The sequence below is a fragment of the Carex rostrata genome, chromosome 27 (genome assembly GCF_964058835.1).
Source record: "Carex rostrata chromosome 27, lpCarRost1.2, whole genome shotgun sequence".
NCBI lineage: Eukaryota > Viridiplantae > Streptophyta > Magnoliopsida > Poales > Cyperaceae > Carex > Carex rostrata.
The window spans coordinates 3249847-3271395 of NC_135944.1; the positions used below are offsets into that span (position 1 = coordinate 3249847).

Below are 21549 nucleotides of genomic sequence, written 5' to 3' on the forward strand. Positions count from 1 at the left end.
CGTCAACTACGTATAACTTTCTTTTCTCAACCGAAACACTATTTGGGAGAGAAACCGAGAAAGAGAGAAAATACCGATTCGATTCTGCACGAAACGATACAAGTGAATTAGTGATTTTTCTCTCTACATGCACCCCTCTATTTATAGGCTTTTGAGGAGGTTCGCAAAAGACCGAAATACCCCTCAACTTATGCCTATTTACAAGATATGCCATTGAATGGATAAGGATGACATGTCATGTGGATAAGATCGATGACGTGTCATCTGGATAGGATCGATGACATGTCATGCGGATAAGCACGAATCTGAAAAGACCCGAATGCCCTCGGCCCGAACACAAATAATGTTTGTATAATTATTCTGAACAATTATATATATTTTTCTGCGGTTGTTTGTTTCGGTATCGATGACGTGTCATCTGGATATGATCGATGACATGTCATGCGGATAAGACGAATCTGAAAAGACCCGAATGCCCTCGGCCCGAATACAAATAATATTCGTATAATTATTCTGAACAATTATATATATTTTTCTTGCGGTTGTTGTTTCGGTAATTTATACAACGTGTCCTACACATTTATAAATTAACCGGTTAACTTTTATACAACGTGTCACACACGTTTATAAATTAACCAATGTTTTTGCTTGTTATTTTTACATAATATTTATAATTTAATTATAACACGTATAATTAATTATAACCATCTTACTATTGATCATAACAAATTTATAATCAATCACAATAAGATTCTCCGATTAACTCCTATATGGTGTGACCCAATAGGATCTGTGTTATGTTGGTAAATAGAGTTAAAACTGTTTTAACTTCTATAATCATGGGTGGCATCTGGCAACACATCATGACCATCCAATTACACAGATGATGCTGTACTGTACAATATCACGATCCAGTAAACAATTTACTTGTGTCTGTTCTTCTGTCTCATAGCTATCAGATTAGTTTCAAGGTAGATGTGTGTCATCCTTGCTAACTGAATCTTTTCTTGATCTTGAGCAGATTATCAAATATAATTACTCTTGTAATTATACCGCTAGCAGATAATCTTACTCTATCAAGGGGCCCAGTGATGCTATAGCTCGTATAGAGATACGAGGGACAAATAGTATTCTTGGTAAACTATCACTTCCTCAGCTAAGCTATACATATGGAAAAACTACCGTTATGACTGCTTTTTACGGACAGCGGTAGATAGCAATCACACATACATATTTCTTAGTGGGAACGATAAATACCTCATACTTTAGAACGTGACACTGAATGAAAAACATTAATGACACGAACACAATTCTATTTAATGTTTCATTCGGGGTCTGTCAAATACCATGTTCCTAGAACATGTATCTATGTGATTAAAATGACATCTCGTGTCAGGTGGTTTGTAAAACTTAACCATCTTTTAATCCACATACTAACCTTATAGCGGTAATTAGTGTTCCTGCTAATTACCTTGGTCAGTCACCTTTTAAGAGTATATATCATATATATTATGGAGTTTCACAATTTCAGTCATGAACTCGAAATGATCCATAAATTCAATAATACTCAAGGCAACAAAATGATATTAATCATCCAATTCATGAACAAAGCTTTATGATAAATTATCGTATTATTGACTTCTAGATTATTACAAACTAACAATTTGATGGGAGATTTCAATCTTGTGAGGTGGTTAACGGATCGAACTGGGGACACCCGAAATTTTGCGCTAATGGACTCGTTCAATGACTTAATCTCTAGTTTGCAGGTCATTGAAATTCAATTACAAAACAGACAATACACCTACTGCAATAAAAGGCCGAATCCAAGTTTCTCTAAACTGGATAGAATTTTTGTCAGCACAGAGGTTTCCCTTCAATTCCCTCTAATAAGTCTAATGGCCCTGGAGATGAGTGTCTCGGACCACACACCCCTCTTACTCACCTGCAAGCATCCACAATCGGTAAGGAAACCGCTTAGACTAGAAAAGGCTTGGTTCAGATATCCACAGATGAGGAGCATCATTCAAAGGATATGGCAACAGATTGAGACTCAGTCAGAGTCCAGAAATGACTTTCAGAGTCGGTGTAATCAGATGCATAACGAATTGAGACAGTGGCATCTGGAGAACTTTGGAAAATTAACAGAACAACTATCCTTTTGTAAGAAGGCAGTTCTGTTCTTTGATTGCATTGAGGAGAAGAGGAACTTAGACGTGCGAGAGTTCAAGTTGAGGCTCACCCTAAGAGAAAGAATCTTTGAACTAGCAAATTTTGAGGAAATTCGATGGCACCAACGATCAAGGTGTAGATGGTTGCAGCATGGGGATAGAAATACGGCGTACTTTCACAATTTTGCTTCCTCGAGGGCGAGAGTGAATTCGGTATTGCAAATTCATCATCAGGGACAAGTAATCACTGACGAAGGGCAAATTCGTCATTTATTCTTCCAAGGAATGCAAAGGGTGCTCGGTGTGCCCTCACAGGTCCAGGCATTTGATGCTCGATCCCTATATACTCCTCAGGACTTGGCTCATATGCAATCTCCATTTACTGACATAGAGATTGATCGGGCAATTCGGGGTTTGGCAAGCAATAAGGCATGCGGTCCAGACGGTTTACCTAATGAGTTTGCAAAGGTTTTTTGGCAAGATATTGGGGGAAATATCACAGCCATGATCAATCAGTTCTATAACCATGAACTGGACCTTACAAGCATCAACAGGGCCAATATAATCTTCATACCAAAGAAGGAATGCCCCAAGTCAACTATGGATTATAGACCTATCAGCGTCATAAATTTGTTTCCCAAAATCCTCTCAAAGATCTTAGCCAACAGATTGGCAGAGGTCTTGCTTGGTCTGATTTCATTTCACCAGACAGCTTTTGTGCGTGGCAGATTTATTGCTGAAAATTTCATCTCAACAAGAGAGATATTACAGCATTTATCGACTGGAGGAAGAGAGGCACTTTTTGCGAAAATTGATTTCGCGAAAGCCTTCGACACTTTAAGTTGGGAGTTTCTGAGAGAGGTAATGCACAGTCGAGGTTTTCCGACAAAATGGATAAGATGGATCATGGATATTCTATCAACTAGCTCTTCCAGGGTAGTTATTAACGGTCAACATACAATCTTCTTCCAGCACAAAAGGGGATTGCGCCAAGGGGATCCCCTTTCTCCAATGTTGTTCATATTGGCCGTTGATGTACTTCAGATGATGATATCTAATGTCAACAACACACTCACAAATCCAATGTCCACAAAATTGCATGAGTCAATGATGGCTCTACAATACGCGGATGATACGGCTTTCGTCCTGAAAGCTGATGTGCCTACGGTGGTATCTTTTAAGATCTTGCTCAGGCTGTTCACCAAGATATCGGGGTTGGAAGTAAATTTCTCAAAGAGTGCAATAGTCCCTATTAATCTCTCTCCAAGGAAAACAGAGATAATGAGGCAAATTACAGGCTGTTTGGTTAAGCAATTCCCAGTAATCTATTTGGGCATGCCACTGTCGGTCAAAAGACCACAAAGACAGGACTTCATGCCGTTGATAGATAAGCTGCAGTCAAGGTTGCAGGGTTGGCAGAGCAAATTGCTAACTAGGGTAGGGAGGCTACAACTTCTCCAGTCGGTTCTAACCATGGTTCCGGAAATCGGAATCGGAATCGGAATCGGAATCGGACTTTTAACCGCCGAGTCAGAATCGAATAAATCGGCCGGAATCGAAAGAATCGGATCGGTAACTCGGATATTTTTGACAGAAGTCTTGTTTTGTAGCAAAAAAATAGGAAAAAATTAATAAAAATAATTTGTAAAAAAACTATGTTAATTAAGACAATATTACACTCAAATAATTCACTAATTATATAATTTATTACAAATATTATAAACAGAACACATTTTTATTGCCAGAAGCTATATCAAGCTGACTGAATTATCTCATTGTCGTCTGTATTAAAATACAAATGAAAATATTATTGTACAGAGTCAAAAAATAAAAACATTAATATAATGTCAAATAAAAAATTAGTAGGATGTCATTTCTCAATTCCTGTCATTTCTTTCATTTTTTTTTGTGAAATGTAAAAAAATTATGGAGTCCGATAAAAAATTTTCTTTTTCATTTCTTCTCTTTTGAGGGGCCCACATATCTTTAATCTCTCACTCACGTGGATGAACCTGGAATCCAAGAAAAAATGAAATTCAACCCGGGGCCCACATATCTCTACTTTTTCATTTATGCATTGACCCATATCTCCTTCTTCTTCACGATGTCCACATGGGTCAAATTCAACCCGTTCGCCCTTTCCTCTGCACTACTTGCTTAGCAAAACCAAATTGAACAAAAAAAAATGTAGAATCGGTGAGACAATCAACCCAAAACGTGAGAATCTGTCTGGAATCAGTGCAGACTTTCTTCACTCAGCCGATTCATCACTTTTCAACCAAGATTGTCGAAGAAAACTTGCTCGCCGTGTAAGTTTGTTTAAAACTCAGCTCAACTCGGTCTAACACGGCTCAACTCGGTGTAACTCGGCTTGACTCGGCCGGAAAATTCAGCGTATCGACAAAATTAGAAGGGACTTTCTCTGGGGCAGGAATAATGCAAGGGGAGGTATGCACCTGGTGGATTGGGCTATTGTCACAACACCAAAATCAGTTGGTAGGATGGGAGTACTGGACTTAACAGTTCAGAACACCTCCTTGCTACTAAGATGGTGGTGGCGACTATATGACTCACAAGATTCTCTTTGGGCTACAATTTGCATAAGATTGCATGCCAAACCAACAGAAGAAGGAGGGCCTTTGGCATGGAACATTACAGGATCCTTTTTTTGGGCAGCTTTACACAACATCAAATGGATCTTCCATTGGAGCACATACTGGATCGTTGGCAATGGTAGGCGAATCAACTTTTGGTTTGACTCATGGGACGGAATGCCTCTATTTGAGACTAGTACTAGAGCACAACGACCAAGCAATATGGTGCTGTCGCTTAGACAGGGCCAGTCCTTGCTGGAAGAGGTGGCACCGGACTTCAATTTGCAATTTACTGACATGAGGGATGAGATCCGATGGAGATGGAGTTCAGCAGGTTCTTACTCCTCTAGATCAATTTACAGAATTTTTATGGAAGGGGGGAAAGAGAATTTTGCATTTCCGAAGGTTTGGATTGTAAAAATTCCACCTACTGTCAGAATTTTTGGGTATTTCCTACTCAAGAGGAAATTACTGACAAGAGATGCTCTCAGAAGAAGAGGGATGCACTGCGAGAGAGGGTGTGTCATGTGTGCCAATGAACATGAGGAGACGATTCTGCACCTATTTTATCAGTGCAGGTACTCGAGGAGAGTGTGGGCAGCGGTGCAAGCAAGCTGGGGGTTCAAAATTTATCACTTTGAAACAATTCTGGTACCGTACCGGCACTCGATTGTTCAAATATGGAGCCGTTCAGTTGCAATCTATAGGCAGGAAGGACGTGGGACCTTAAAGGATTGGGTTTGCAAGATGTTGTGTACCGTTTGGAATATCTGGAAGCAGCGGAACAAAATGATTTTCAGAGGGAGTATGGTACCTGCGGAGATACTAGCGAGAAGGATAATTCAGGAGGAGCGGATGTGGTTTAATCTTTGTTAAGGATAATTGGTTTACTTGTAAATATAATTTGATAGCCGCTATCAAATAGTTTCAAAAAAAAAAAAAAAAAAAAAAGAAAAATTTATCATGACAAAATTATTCAATCACACATTTGCCTCATCACCGAAAGATTCTAAAATAGACTCAGATATATGAGAGAAAATTCGATTGTTACAATGCTTTATCAAACCTAACCATTTGGATGTGCCTAGACTCTTGCATAATGAGGCCTCATGGCTGGTATATTTTCTTGTTACTCAATTTAGTATATGTTTTCAAGGCTGACTGATACTTACACTATGTGCTTGTCTTAATTGCTTTTATCCTGCTATTGTCGTAGTATCTTGTATACCCCTGCAAAATATTGAAATCATGCATACTTCTGAAAGAGAAAAAATATAATTTCTTTGAATGAGATGAAAAACAGATTAATTTGAGTATTTGAAAGAAATCTGATAGGGGCATATGTGGTGTTTTGCCAGTTTCCATACAAGATTATGAGTTATTTGATTTCTAATTCATTTGTAGGGTTATGCATGATGCTTTTATTCTTTATCGGGGCCGCATAAAATTATTTTATTAATTGTGCTCACTGTTGTTTTTCTGATTCCGCCGGCAGCACCGACGCTGGCCCCGACACTAATGTTCGCCAAGCTAGCACTAGGCACTGCATCCGTGAGAGCCAGCAAAATGTTAGTTTATCCTTCTTTTTTAGGCTTTTGGGTAACTAAAGCATAACTACTGATTGACTTTAAAGACAACCAGGACAATTAGTATGAATAAGCTCTATGCAATAAAAAAAATCTTTTATTAATTAAAATCTCTTGGGACATATATATGCTCTTAATTAGGACTGTATATTCAATTGGTTGATATTTTTCTGCATAATATTTTTATTATTTATATATTTTACAAAGTGCCACAAGCCTACAATTAATTAGTTATTGACAGCGCATGGAACTTATATATAAATTTGAATTTTTTAATTGTGGAGCCATGTGCCACTTATCCAATTCAATTAAGACTCTTTCATTTTACAGAGTGCTACAAGCCTACAATTAATTAGTTATTGACGGCGCATGGAATTTATATATAAATTTGAAAATTTTAATTGTGGCGTCATGTGCCACTTATCCAATTCAATTCAGACTCTTTCATTTTATGTGGAAGTTAAAAATACACTGCCTCCTTTTTTGTGTGTTTTTGAAATTTAGAAGGATATAAGACGAAACTCCCCCTTTTTTGTTGCTCTCCAAATGCTCAAACTAACTCCTCTCAGTTCATGCATCATGCATGTGTTTTCTTATCAGGCCTAAGAGGAGCATTTTTTATTGTGTGATATATTTGAAGCTAGGGGATTACCACAGAGTACATTCGCAGGTAGATTGGAATGTCTTAAGGCGACGTCATTTCTCTGGTATGCAAAATTAGTGATACACTTTTGTCAAGTACTCCCAAAATTATTCAATCAACCCAAATTGAGTCTTTTCTGAGCGTCATTTTAAATTTTCATCAATTTTGTGTCAAATGGACCTGACCTAGCCTTAATTTCCCTCTGTTTAGACAGTTCCATACCTGAACTGTATCAAATACATTCTTGTAAGTTATCAGGAGTATCAGAATAATTAAGGTTTGTGAGATGATGGAAGAGAAATTACCAATCATGGTCGATACTGCACAAATATGATTTTTTTTTCTTTCTAAAAAATAATTATATATCAAATAACTGATCTTTTTTTGAATAGGTCGCCTATTTCCTCAGAATGAACGTGCTGTACAGACAATTGGGAACTTGTACATTGCGAATGAAAGAGTAATTTCTTATATAGTACTACATGCTTTCATATTGTTACAATTACCACAAATTAAGAAGAGTGAATTAACACACATTAATGGGACTTGAGAATAGGTGTCTTAACAAAGTCAAATGACTTATTGGAATAAATAGGAAAGAAGCTAATGCATAGCGCGGAGTGGTCCGTTATGGATCACTATTTTCATTTTTAAAGGCCAAATAGTCAATCAGAACCGTTCAATATGTTTTTCATATGAAAATATACTTGTAGATTAAATTTTACATTTTTTACAATTTTTTTACTGTTTTTTTAGATGGGTAGAAAATCACTTTATCTAATTTTTTAGACCATTCAAAAGTAGTGACTTCTACCTACCTAAAAAAATAGTAAAAAGGTTCTAAAAAATATAAAATTTACTCTGCAAGTACATTTTCATATGAAGATCACGTTAAACAGTTCAAATCGACTACTTGACCTTTGAAAACGAAGATATTGACCCGTAGTACAGACCAATCTGCGCTACGTGAAAGTACCATAGCCCCACTCTTTCTTTTATACAACTTCGATACCACAATCAATTATTGACTCAGGGAATCTATTCCGTTTTAAACAATTTCTTTTCGCTTATGTATATATTTGATAGGTGGTACTGGAAGGGGAATGGAAGGAAGGCTTTATAGCACTAGCAGCTATAGGTGCAACTAATGTTGGATCCAATTTATATCATGTTAGTATAAATGTAATGTTTGTATAACCTTTCTATCATGTCAGTATAAATGTAATGTTTGCATCCTTTTTCTCTCTTTCTGTCATATCAAATTCTATTTTAGACAATTCTGTGATGTTATTACTTTTTTAACAAAATAATTATTATTTCTATTGAAATATTTTTTTAATAAAAATATGTTTTTATTTTCTTATAATATATCCCGTTGCATCGCACGGGCAAAATACTAGTATATATATATATAGACACACACACACACAACCCCCCCCCCCTCCAAATTTCAGGTCGTTTTTATGAAAAAAAGAATGAAAGATTTTGAAGTTTGAGACAACATTATTATTCTTTCATATATAATCTTGAGAAACTAATTCAACATCAATTTTTTCTATAAAAATATGGAATTATTGTGGTCCTGCATTTATTAAAGGTTTGGTTGGGAGCTGGTGCTTCTGTTCATAATTTAGTGACTGGTCCCTGTTCATTTCAGATATGCTATTCATAGTACGTGCATAATGAATTGAACGTACAAAAAGTTGTTGGAGACAATGCTATTCATAATTCATTTCACATATGCTATTCAAAATTAATTATTTTTATATTGGCAGTTGAAAAGTCAGTTGGAAGCTGTTGAACTAGTTGAGGGGATGGGGCGAAGAATACAGTTCGGGGACCCGAACATTATTCAAACAATTAATATAGGAAATTAAAAGCTTGACTAGAAGGTATAAGTTCTCAATCATTTATCTACCCCTCATTTTGGTTGAAAGAATATATATATGGAATTCCATAAAAATTTAGATTTACTAGAAGGATCGGGAATGAGCTGAATTTAAAGTTTGTACTGGGATCAATGGCCTAGATCCAAAAAAATTCAGGTCGTTTTTTGTGGCTAACATTTTCATCGTAGTGCTGCTTGGAGTGTTGTTGTATAAAAATGAAAAATGTTTAGATGCGGGCCATTGATTCCGGTTCAAACTTTAGATTCAGATCATTGATTCAAGTCATTTCAGATCGAAACACACGAGAGAGTCAAACAGTCGCCTAGGCCGCAAATATATAACTGCTGATACGGTTTTGGAGACCTGGGAGCGGTCTAGAACTCGGTATAGTGCAGCACTAGGGATACCACAGAGACAATGGGCGACACGATGTATGGCAGTTATATGGTTGCTGTGGAAGCAGCGCAATGAAGTGATATTTCGAGGGAAGAGAAGGCCACCAGGGGTACTTTCTAACATGGCAGGAGAAGAGACTCGATTGTGGATTACTGTGGGTATGGGTCAGAGGCCACATTCAATGGCTAATGACACAATGCTAAGAGGGGTTATGCCTATAGGAATTGGCTGATTTGTAATATCTATAATTTTATTAGACTAGAGATGTTGTAAACACATTTATTCAATTCAATATTGGTAGCTGCTACCAATTTTTCACAAAAAAAAAAAAAAAAACCACCAGTTTGAAAGCATCATAGTGTCCTATATTATGTCCAATGTGTTCATATTTGTGAAAATTATAAATTGTATAATATTTATAATTAATAGAAACTTAAACAAATTTCATGTTTAAATTTAGGTTGGCCAAAAAATAATTGTACGAGCAAAAATTACAAAAAAATTATCTCAATTTAAAATATTTGAACAATAGAATTTACTCTGAAACAATCTAGTAATTTCAGTAGAGTTAACCTTCAATGCCTTCTTTAGTTCATCTTAATTAATTACCATTTTCATAAATTTTGTATCAGTTAAACTTGATGGTGGAAATTACCTACTATACAGAGACCAAGTATAATTAATTCTAATAAGCACTGACCTAATTTAACACAGAGATGGATTATAATTTATTCCATGAAAGGCATTAATTGATTCAACTACAAATCTCAAAGCCTTCATAAATATCACCTTAATCGAACATCTTGCTGCATGCTTAAATACTCTGTCATTATGCTGCCTAACACTTGTGTTATTGTTGCCTAAATTATTGTTGTCTTGCTAATTGATCTACAAATAATCAGTGGATAATTCAAATTAATTTGCACCTAATTAAAGCTTATTCCATTTTGGAGATCGACGTTCCATGTTAATTATTAATTTGTTACGGTGCATCTCCCATGGTCTAGGTTTGATTAACCCTAAAATATTCAATTTGCACAGATTTTAACAATTTTTGCACGTAAAACTCCGCTGATTCTCCGGTGCTGGAGTTTAATTATTATTTAAGTGTCCATCTCCAAACATAGTTAGCAAAAAAATTTTTTAACAAAGATATTAATTGTAATTTAAAACAATTAGATAACTAGTTTTAACACAATATAGTTGCTTTCAATATATAATCAAAATAAATATAAACATGTGACTGAATATTTTAGAAAATATTAAACAAGTTACTTTTGACAAAAGTATTATTCTTGCAAGCACTTAACAAATTCCTTGTAACATTTTGTTTGGTAATTGTACTGTTTTTAACAGATATAGTTATAATTTACAAAACACAATTGGTTATGCATTAAAAAATATATCTTTAAAAATAACGGTGACGTGTTAAACCCGATTAATGATGTCACATAATGTATGCATTAAAAAAATAAATATATAACTGAGAAACGGAACAAAATGTATTAAAAAGATGTAACTAATTGTTTAGCAAAAAATAATAATATCATACAAATGTAACAAATTAAATCTTAAAAATACCTAGTTAACCGATCATTGTTTATTATTGTATTATTATATGTTATTATATAAATACCTAATAATGAATACTGAAGATTTTCTATATTAAGTACGCAAAAATTTATACATATTGACGTGGACATAGGCGCCACCCACGATGATGAGTTGCAAACACTGTTGAATAATGTCACTTATCTTCAAATAAAACAAAAATAAAATGTTTTTCTCTCCAAAGCGAGAAGAATTGACTTCTCATTGTTAAATCTGTACATGTTGATGCAAGTGCTGCCTTAAATATGTAGTAATTATATTCTTCTTGTTAGGTAATCGCATCATTCGATCATCATAATCAATTACTTAATCTGCTTAAAAAAGTAGATGCGGAATTAATTGTGGTAGGTAGTCTGTCGTGACGGGTTATAATATTAATGTTTCTAAATACCATTTGAAATTAATAATATGAAAGTATTGCGGTTAGCGTGTTAATGGATGAGGCATATATATTCCAATTTAGTGCATTGTTCACCTATTCCAACTAAATGGCAGCAAGTCAACAATCTGATCAATAAATTGGTGTTTCATTTTAGCATGCAATTAATGTTCCACCGATTTATTATCTATTTCAGAAATTATATTATATTCCTGGCAAATGTAATCATCATAACGTCTCATAACAAAAGAAAAAAATTGTCTTTGGAAACGTTTGTACCCACACACAAACCGCTGTCCTTGACATTGCTTCACAACCCATGAAATACAGGCAACGATAATAATGTTTCTCAACTAATAATTTGAGTTAAACTAATGCCCAAGTAAATTAATATTAAATAAATTAGTTTACAGAATAAAAAATGCTCTTCAAATTTGTAAAAATTTGTCATAAAATCTAGTCGCAACAGACAAAAAGAGAACTCTGATAATAAAAAGGTAGTTATAAATCTAGTCGCAACAGCTGGAGTAAAGAAAACCATGTCTAAAAGCAAAATGTACAAGAAAATTTCTAATGGATGTATATCTTGTAGGCCTTCAGGTGATGTTCGTTAGCTGCACGCTGGGCCACCTACTTTAGCGTCGGGTGAGCATCATTAATTGAAGAAAAAATATCTAAAATGTCTCGTCAATCAACTAGATGAAATCATACCAAATAAGAATTATATGCTAAACACAAAATAAAAACTGATTCTATTTTGGACATATACCATGTTATTAATCATTCAAGGTGCATCACCAATGGTCTAGGTATGATCTTAGGACTATCAGTCCATTTGCACTGAATTTACCAATTACTACATACACAAACGTACCTCCGTCGATTCTCCTGAAATAGATCCGAATCAACCGAATTTTAATTTGAAATGGTAAAATGGCAATATCAAATAGACTTGTCTCAAAAGAAAATTTCACATCTCGGACTAAGTATATGCTCTCACAGTTTATGATATTTATATATAGCAAGTACTTTATATCAAGAGCTACAGCAAGACTATATCTTTTAAGTGTTCAACTTTTTTTTAACAAATATGTTGTAGTTTTAAACATTTAGGTACATAGATTTAACACAAACTCGTTGATTTCAACATATAATTACAAAAAATATTAAACAGGTGACTGTATATTTTTAAAAATATTAAACAATATTACTTTTTAGAAAAAAATTATTAGAGTAACACTTCTTTTTTGAAAATTTTTGCAGAATTTGCATGAGGGAGAATCGAACTCTCAACTTTTGGGTACAACAAGTCTAGAACTTTTTTCTAACCAATTGTGCTACCTCCTCTTTCTCTAGAGTAATACTTCAGTAGTTCTTTTTAACATTTTTAGTACTTTTTAAAACATATAGTTACATTTTTCTTTTAGTACGGCTTGAGATATTATATCCGCCAATAAAAGTTTGATATTTTTTTTTCTTCTTTTTGTCTCATTGTGATAGGTCCTTGGATCTAATTGTAATAAAACTTCTTTCACATTTGTTGTAGGAATATATGGTGCCTATAAGTATATATAGAAACATAAAAACTACCTTCTCAATTTGTAAAAGAATAATAATCGTACTAAAATATATCAAAGAATTATATTGATCTCGTGGCATGCATTGTACAGTTTGGACTTTGAAATTGCCATACTGTTAATTGAAAATAAAAATAAAATGAAAGATTATATATATATATATATTGCGCACTCATGATATTAATCAAGCAGTAACATCATTCCAAATTAGTCAAGCACAATCAAATTCTGGCATATATTATTATCTATCCACTTCATTGAGTAGGATTATGGGATCGAAATAAAACAAAACAAAACCAAACAAAACACACAAAAATAAAATATGGGAATAAGTAGAAAGCATGGATATAACGAAACAATCCCAAGTACGTACTACTGGAAACAAAAGGTCGACACCTGACTGATTCACATAATGCCAGAATTAATTTTGGTGCGGAACAGTCACACCCCGAGAGTCCAAGGTTGCCCCGCGTAGTAGAAGGCATGGATATCAAGCTCCAGAATATTCCCATCTGCTTTTTTTTCCAGCCGCTTTTTGAATATGATGCCTTGTGCCATACGGAACTGTCCGGTCCCTCCGACAATGGCCCACTCCCCTTCTTCGACAACAGGCCCCATCACCTGAAGCGACGACCCCTTGAACCTGATCGATATGCCATGCATTATGCATATATAAGTTAGCAAGTTACATACACTGCTTCTACTTGTTTGTCAAGTTTCAAATGTTTATGTGTTGTGTACCAGACAATTAATATCCTATTGATCAAGTCATCATAAAAGTTGAAAATAGAAAACTAATTTCTTGTAATTAATATGAACTCTAAGTTTCTAACTTATGTAGTGTACGTACCTGGCATCCTCGAACACAATGCTGAAATAATTTTCCCACCTCCCGAGGCTCATTGCAGCCTGAATATGCAGGCCCTGTGCACGTGCAACGATTGTCTTGTCGGTGCCGTTTCCATCGTACACGGGCCAATCATTAACGACGGTCCAACCAAATGAATTCGGAAGTTTTGGGTCTACTATTACTACTTGGTTAGGGTTTGATCCCCCATACGTGTGGTGCAAGTACAAGTGGAAGTAAAGCTCATTTTTCTGGAGTGTGGAAACAGGAGCGATGTTGAACGCCATGGCTATAGAGGACTGTTAGGTTGAGTGAAATAAGAGAGGAAGGGAGGGGTATTTATAGCCATGCATACATGCACTCTCTAGATTTATAAAATTAATTTTAGTAATGTGATAGTGCACTAGCTAGATGATCTTTTACGCCTTCTAATAATTTATTTAAATATTTACTTAATTAATCACAAGTGCTTAGAAAATTAATTTTAAAAAATCAAAAAATAATTTCTAAATTTAAATAGGGGAATCACATATTCCTAAATAACCAAATATATTTGTATCACACAAAAATGCATTAAAAATATTTAGAAAATCTATTGATTAAATAACCATTAATTACATATAACAATTGGATTATACTTAAATTACGTATGTATACACACCCTATTAACTTTGATTTAACGAATCTCAAACCAAAATAATTAAAATTACCCACCAAAGGTGAACCTGAGATCATATTAGACATTCAAATCTTTATATCAAATTATTGAAACAGTTAAGTTAACCCGGCAAGGACGACGTAGATTTCAACACTATGTTCATCCCTTATGAGGACTATATTACCTATTTTCAGGTATACAATATTCTTGCAAAAAGGTAAGGGTTGATTTTTCATGAATTTGTATCCCTATGTATTTAAGGGTACAATGAGTAAATCCGGACCGTTCTTTTAACCTTGTTCAAATCTCAAACGGACTTCCTATATTTTCCATAGGCATCTGGCGGGGACTAATCCATGTATAGTTCGTATTTTAATCATTGTACCCTTCCGGTAACAAATTTGCATCCTCTGAGATATCTCCACCGTTCAAATATGTTATGCACGAATTTCAAAACTCAAATATTACTGTCCCGCTGCACTATCCCTGAATAGGCACCAGCCAAGTTGGTTACACAAAATATGAGATTTCTCAGAGGATACGCACTCTCTGGTAACTGAGGGGAGTTGGATCCTGATTTACAGAACTTTAGGAGAGCAGCTGTTCCATAGACAAGTTTGCTGATGGACTTGAGTTGGGACTGGACAAAGAGCAGTGCCTTTATATAATGACTTGTTGCTTCACACACTGTTTTGAATGCCTTTTTAAATATTTTATTTTAATTGGGGCCTCTGCAATTTTTCTGAGTTTGACGGCTAGCTTCATTGAAAGATCCGCTACGGAAATATAAAAATTTCTGTGAAGATCACGGGACATTTATTAAATTTGAAGAAACAAGTCATAGCTGACTTTTTATTCATTAATGGAAAACACAAGAGATGAGTGTGAAGAGATATGGATAAATAACAACATGGTGCTACATGTTGTTATCTCATGTACAACACTACAGGAATATTTTAATTTTAATTAACCTAAAATTAAAGTTCAGATGGCTTCAATCAAGATAAACGTCAATTTGAAGGATATCGGGTATTTCAAAATATGAGATATCATTCATGACGACGGAACCTGTGTTATCGCCAAAGTGGCTATGCGAAGCTTCTCTTGAAAATAGTCAAAAGCTAACAGCTTTAATTGACACTTACACGACAGGAAAATAATAACTATTCTTGTAGTTTGTAAATGAAATTTATCATCCTTTTACAGGAATGGAACAGTACTTACATTATGGTAATTATACAGTTCTAAACTCTCAGCTAGCATTTAATTGAACTCAATATTAATTCTTAATCAGCGTATTGTAGGAGTGACAGCACCAGTACCAACCAATTATTATACCTCGTATATATCGAAATACTAATTAAAAGTATTTCATATGGATAAAGTCTATTCCATACCCGTTACCCGATCGGCTAATTATAATAAAAAATTATATAGATTATATAAAATATAAGCAATGAATATACATTGTACAACTACTCTTGGTAGTTGTTATACAGTTTTTTTTTTTTTTTGAAAAAGTGGTATTTTACCACCGGTTTCATTATAAATCGAAATAGTTCATACATCAGGTCCAAAATAAAACGCTAGTATACAATCCATCTACACCTAGCAAACAATAAAAGTCTACCAACAAATCAACATATCAAACCAAAATAACATCGAACATTAGAGGCATACTAGCAAAAACATAAAAAGGTAATACTAAATGGAGTCAGAAGTGGCAATAACACTAGAAGAGGAGGCACTAGCTGATGAGGATGAAATACTAGATAGAAGGCCCGTAGCACGATCGACAGCATCAATAACGTACTGCTCTGTAGTTGTTATACATTTAATTAATGATCAAACCACGTAAATAAATTCCAGCAAATTCCAATAAAATTTAGATCTTTAAAACACAAATATATGTGTGAAATGAAATGTGTTTTATTGTTTTATTTATTAAATAATGAAAATAATTATTATATAAGCCGCATTACTCCGTTATTTATCCTCTACCATTTCATAATCTGACAACCATATATAGCAGCTAAAGGTAGTGTACTGATGATGTAATTCGTACGAGTAAGAACAATTTGTTATGGATACGGGCATAAAAATGTTTTCACCTGACCCTAATTATAACCGTTGACACCCCTAGCTCTATTTAAAAAATACACGAGGGATTGTGGTACCTAGTCTGTCATGATGGGAATGAACATATTACATAAATATTTCTAAAAGGAATTTGCAATTAATAATATATAAATATTGAAGTCAGCCTTTTAATGCATGAGGCATCTTCCAATTACGAATGTGCAGTCTTCTGATCTAGATGGAATTAGTTTTCATGAGTTGTATAATGTTCTCCAATTCAAACTAAATGAAGGTACCCTTTTGCAGTAATCCTTATTTTTAATTAATAGAGGAGAAAATCTGAAAGGTGGTTGGTTCAAGATTATGCAAGATAAAATACTTCATTTGTGTAATATCATAATGTATTAACAATTATGCAGAAAATGTTGAATTATTTTAGAATTGAATTAGCATGTTACGTATATTTCGAACAACTTGAATATTGTTTTTAATTATAAATATTATAATTAAATTGGATTTCAAAATTATTTTTATTATATAAAAAATAAATAAATTTGCAACTAATTCTTTTCATATATATAAAATCACCTCGGTGCGAAGGAAATATATTTTGTGCACACCATTTATTGAGACGAACCGCAAAAGAAATATTTTTAGTGCGGAAATAATAAATTCACCTTGTACTAGAAAGAAAAATCATACCGGAATATATACCTTGCCGCATACAATTCATTAAATTTAGAGAAGTGCATCAAGTGGTTCCGCATCAAGTACAGTTAATTTGGTAAATTGTGTACAAGTTGCAAGTACACAAAGTGGTCCTGTCGAATGTTAGAAATTTAAAGTGTGTTTTTTATAAGATTTCTTATACAAGTTACAAAATTGAATTAGTAATTTTACAGGATTGGCGCAAGTTAAATGACAATTAGACGCTTCCTTATTTTATTTCCTTGTGAATTAGAAGTGCGTTTTGGTTTGGCAAAAAGCGAAAGAAGTTCACAGGACGAACAGTGATGACATGTGCTCAGGGCCGGCCCTGGTGCTGGGTAGCCAGGGCGACCGCCCCGAGCCCCAAGATTTATGGGGCCCCAAAAGAAACAAAAATATTTTGCATATATTAAAAAAAAAAATAATTTGTATATATTAAAAATAAATAAAATATTAGAGCTCAAACTTTGAATATTCAAAGGGTTCAAACTTTTCTATAAATAGGTATGATCTATTTATATATCAATAAAAAATTGTGTATATCAGTATTGTAAATAACGGTATACGCTTGTCGAATGAACGGGATACTATCAAGCAATTAATCGGAATGCGGTCGATTAATCAGAATTATGCGGACAATTTTGTATTTTCATTAAAATTATGTGTATATATTCATAATTTATTAAAAAAATAATTTATTTAACTCATCAAACTTATCAAATAAACTTAATTTAACTTAGTTCTATTATTATAACATGAAACTACGCTTAACAATACACATGCACTTTACATGTGTAAGTAACACATTTATTTAATTAAAAAATAAATTCGAGAATTAAGCATTTTCAAACACTAACAATATATTATTTTAAAGACATGAAACATTCCAACATAAAATCATTAAAGTTAGTTTGTAATAACAACTTAATTTAATATATGAACATGATGTACTAATTGAAAAAATTACATTAGTAAGTAAGAAAAATATATGATATATATATAATAAAGGAATTAATCAATTAATTCAAAATAAGTAAGAAGAAAAAACATATATAAAAAAATTGAATGTATAGTCAAGTACAAATAAAATTGCAATGCATGTTTATGAAATTTATTATCATACAGTTATAGGAAAAAAAAACAATGTAAACTTAAATAATCACTGGAATAAACGAAAATAAATGGGAATAAACGGAAAAAACGGACGATCAAACGAGAATAAACGAAATAATTGGGAATAATCGAGAATAATCGGCCAATTAATCAGAAAAATTCACTAATAGACCTTCGATAAGTGTATTCATAACTGTTTGACAGTCATTAACAATTAAACAGGCATATAATAGGCCGTTAAGTCTGTTTTTTTACAACACGGGTATATATAAAGGGTCCAAACATTTATTCCGCCCCGGGCTCCAAAATCTTCCGGACCAGCTCTGCATGTGCGGCCTGCGAAAAAGCATTGAACAAAAACTAATCAATCGGGTAACATATAGATTTCCTCTTGCAAGCTGTGGTAGGTACAGATGAAGCCATAACAGTCATTGACAAAGCCTATAGACAATAGTAGGGACGCTTACGGGCTTCAAATCCAAAATAAATAAATAAAACTATAGTACGGAATTGACTTGACTACCCACCCACTTTGGAACCCACATGCTGGAGAACTCCATAACTAAAGGTGACATTGTCTGGAATCCTAATCACTTCTTTTCAGAGATTTATTCATCTAATTTTTTATTTTATTTTTTGATAGAAGGTACAAAGCTCATTTCATATATAAAACATGAAATTAATTACAGTCTGCTAGAGATAACTGGACTGAAAGATATCATCATCTAAATTATAATAGAATACAGTAATACCTGTCAAATTTTTTATTTGTTAGCGTCTAATTTAGAGAACTTCAACGTAATATTAGTGGAAAATACCAATGCTACAATATCTACAAAAGATAATAAAGCAATCATTTGTATTTTCTTTCAACTCTAGAAAAATATTCAATGTTTGCTAGAAATAAATCAAGCAAAGGTTTATCCAAATAAGAGGCTAGCTAGGTAGAACTAAATTCAGGGAAAAGGGGTTAGATGACTACCTTGAGTAACTGGTACAAGTTTGTACTATCAATTCATACTGGTATTGTCGGCTGGTACTTGACCTTACTAGTACAATACCATGTTTGTTCGCTACCTTCTTAAAGGAGCTTTCATAATATTAATTGTAAATAATTAAATAGAAGGTTGTCCAGGAAGATCGATCGGATTTGTCTGGGTTGAAGTTCTAGCAAAGAAGTAGAAACCAGTCTTTAATTTTGACTTGAACAGTACGATATCACATCTAAAATATTGAATGTAAGCCATTTCATGTTGTAGGCCTGATGCTTCATTTGGGATTCTTCTTGGTGCAAGCACACTGCCAAGTGTGATGCTTTCACGGCTTATTCAGATATCAAGAGTATTATCAATTCATGAAAATGGAGCAGAAGGTAAGCAATTTTTCTTACTATTTAATTTGAAAACATGATATTAATTCATGCATAATTACAATCAGTTCCATTAAGTTGTGTATGATAATATCTAGTATTATCTGTTGTGTACCTGAGAATAGTAAGATTTATTTACTTCTATTCTTCTTGTATCTTCAAGGTACTTCTCGCAAAAATTGGGATGCTCCATTTTCACTATGCTCTAGAGAATTGTCTTGCACGTACCTCTGTGTATTGCTTTATCCAGCACATATTGCAAAATTTCATTCCTGCGCATCATTTGGTACTTCTACTTGAGGTTTATGTGTTATACCGTCAGACTTTCCAGTACATAATATGATTATCGGGAATAACTCTACGTCTCACCTGACAAAGTAGCTAGCAGTTGTGTTGATCATATGACAAAGCATAAAAACAGAAAAAAGAAGCAGAAAAGCATGCATGTCATATGCTCAGTCGGCCACTATTATATCTATTATAACCTTGGTCTAATTCATGTAGTTCTTCTCATCGTGTTATTAAAACTGAAAATTTTACATTTTTTGAAAATATAGTGCAATCTGGTGTCACCAAAAAATAATTTAATTAGATCCTTCCTTATGTTTCAATGTTTGGATTGGTAAAAAATTACCTATCTAAAATCCAATTTTTTTATTTTTTCAACGAATCTGTAACAACTCCTGTTGCCAGAAATAAACAAAAAGAAATAAGAAAGATTTAAGAACGGTGAAACTCTTACTGTTCTAAACGCTTTTGATTTTTAGAATTGGTAAAATTTGTACCGTTCTTTTTACCAATAATAAAACTACTGTACTCTTTCTGTTTCTCTCTCTACTTTTTTATTAATTTCTATGAAAAAAAAATTCCCCTTTGGAATCCACATGGTGGAGAACTCCATAATTAAAGGTGATATTGTCTGGAATCCGAATCTCTTCTATTCAGAGATTTATTCATCTCATAATTTTTATTCTGTCCAACTACCAAAATCCGGCCATAATAAACTTGAAATTTCAAATTGCGTCCTATAAACTTGATTTTTTTTTTTTTTTTTTTGTAATACAAAGGAAGAAGATAAGAGTTGGAATTTTAGTTTCCAGTCTTTGAAGAGTCGAAATTTAAAATCAAGGCCCATGCATGAATATCTAATAGCAGTCCTTGATTTTTTTTTAGGGATAATAATATCTTCTAGACTTATTTTTGATTTTGACAATAATCTTCGTTAACGATTCCAGTGCCAAGATGGTTATGTGCTTTGTAGAAAAGCATTTTGATCAAGGGTGACGCCAGCTGGGAAGTGCCGCCTCAGCCACCATGGCTGACCTTCTCTTCTCTTCGTATAAGGAATGATTAAGAAATTTTAGTAAAGTTCAGCAAGATGAAATGGAATTAATGGTACAAAATGAAACAGTAAAGTGGGATATTTGATCGAGTTCAATGGTTCTTTCTTTTTTTCTCTTCTTTTTTATTTCCTTGTGAATTAGAAGTGCGTTTTGGTTTGGCAAAAAGATAAAGGTGTTCACAGGACGAACAGTGATGACATGTGCTGCCTGCGAAAAAGCATTGAACAAAAACTAAGCAATCGGGTAACATATAGATTTCCTCTTGCAGGCTGTGGTAGGTACAGATGAAGCCACAACCCACAACAGTCATTGACAAAATTAAATCACATGCTTCACTACTGCATGCATGCTGCAAATGATAATGTAGACTGTAGGGAATTGACTTGATCACTACCCACCCACTTTGGAGCCCACATGGTGGAGAACTACATAATTGAAGGTGAAATTGTTTGGTTATGGAGTAAAGTTAATTTGGACTAAATTTCTTACTCCGAACTAAAGTAGATTAAAATAATTATGTTTTGGTTGGAGTTTGGTAAAGTAAGCTCATGAAAAGAGAGAAAATTAGAACATGGTGTTACTCTAA

At 33.8% G+C, this 21549-nt stretch overlaps 2 protein-coding genes and 1 long non-coding RNA gene across 3 annotated transcripts; 2 read left to right on the forward strand and 1 right to left on the reverse strand.

Moving 5' to 3' along the window:
• Positions 1 to 1733: 1733 nt before the first annotated feature.
• Positions 1734 to 5641, forward strand: LOC144544851 (uncharacterized). Its single transcript, XM_078293389.1, has 2 exons — positions 1734 to 3574; positions 4603 to 5641. The coding sequence occupies exons 1-2, from the start codon at positions 1734 to 1736 to the stop codon at positions 5639 to 5641; spliced, it is 2880 nt and encodes a 959-aa protein (XP_078149515.1).
• Positions 5642 to 6979: 1338 nt separating this feature from the next.
• On the forward strand, positions 6980 to 8207 carry LOC144544937 (uncharacterized). The gene is made up of 3 exons (XR_013508364.1): positions 6980 to 7058; positions 7387 to 7454; positions 8081 to 8207. It is a non-coding gene; the product is annotated as an uncharacterized LOC144544937 (long non-coding RNA).
• A 4779-nt stretch (positions 8208 to 12986) lies between these two features.
• Positions 12987 to 13980, reverse strand: LOC144544955 (pterocarpan synthase 1-like). Its single transcript, XM_078293511.1, has 2 exons — positions 13697 to 13980; positions 12987 to 13489 (listed from the first exon to the last, which is right to left on the reverse strand). Exons 1-2 carry the CDS (start codon positions 13978 to 13980, stop codon positions 13288 to 13290), a joined length of 486 nt encoding a protein of 161 aa, XP_078149637.1. The 3' UTR covers positions 12987 to 13287.
• Between the last annotated feature and the right edge of the window lie 7569 nt (positions 13981 to 21549).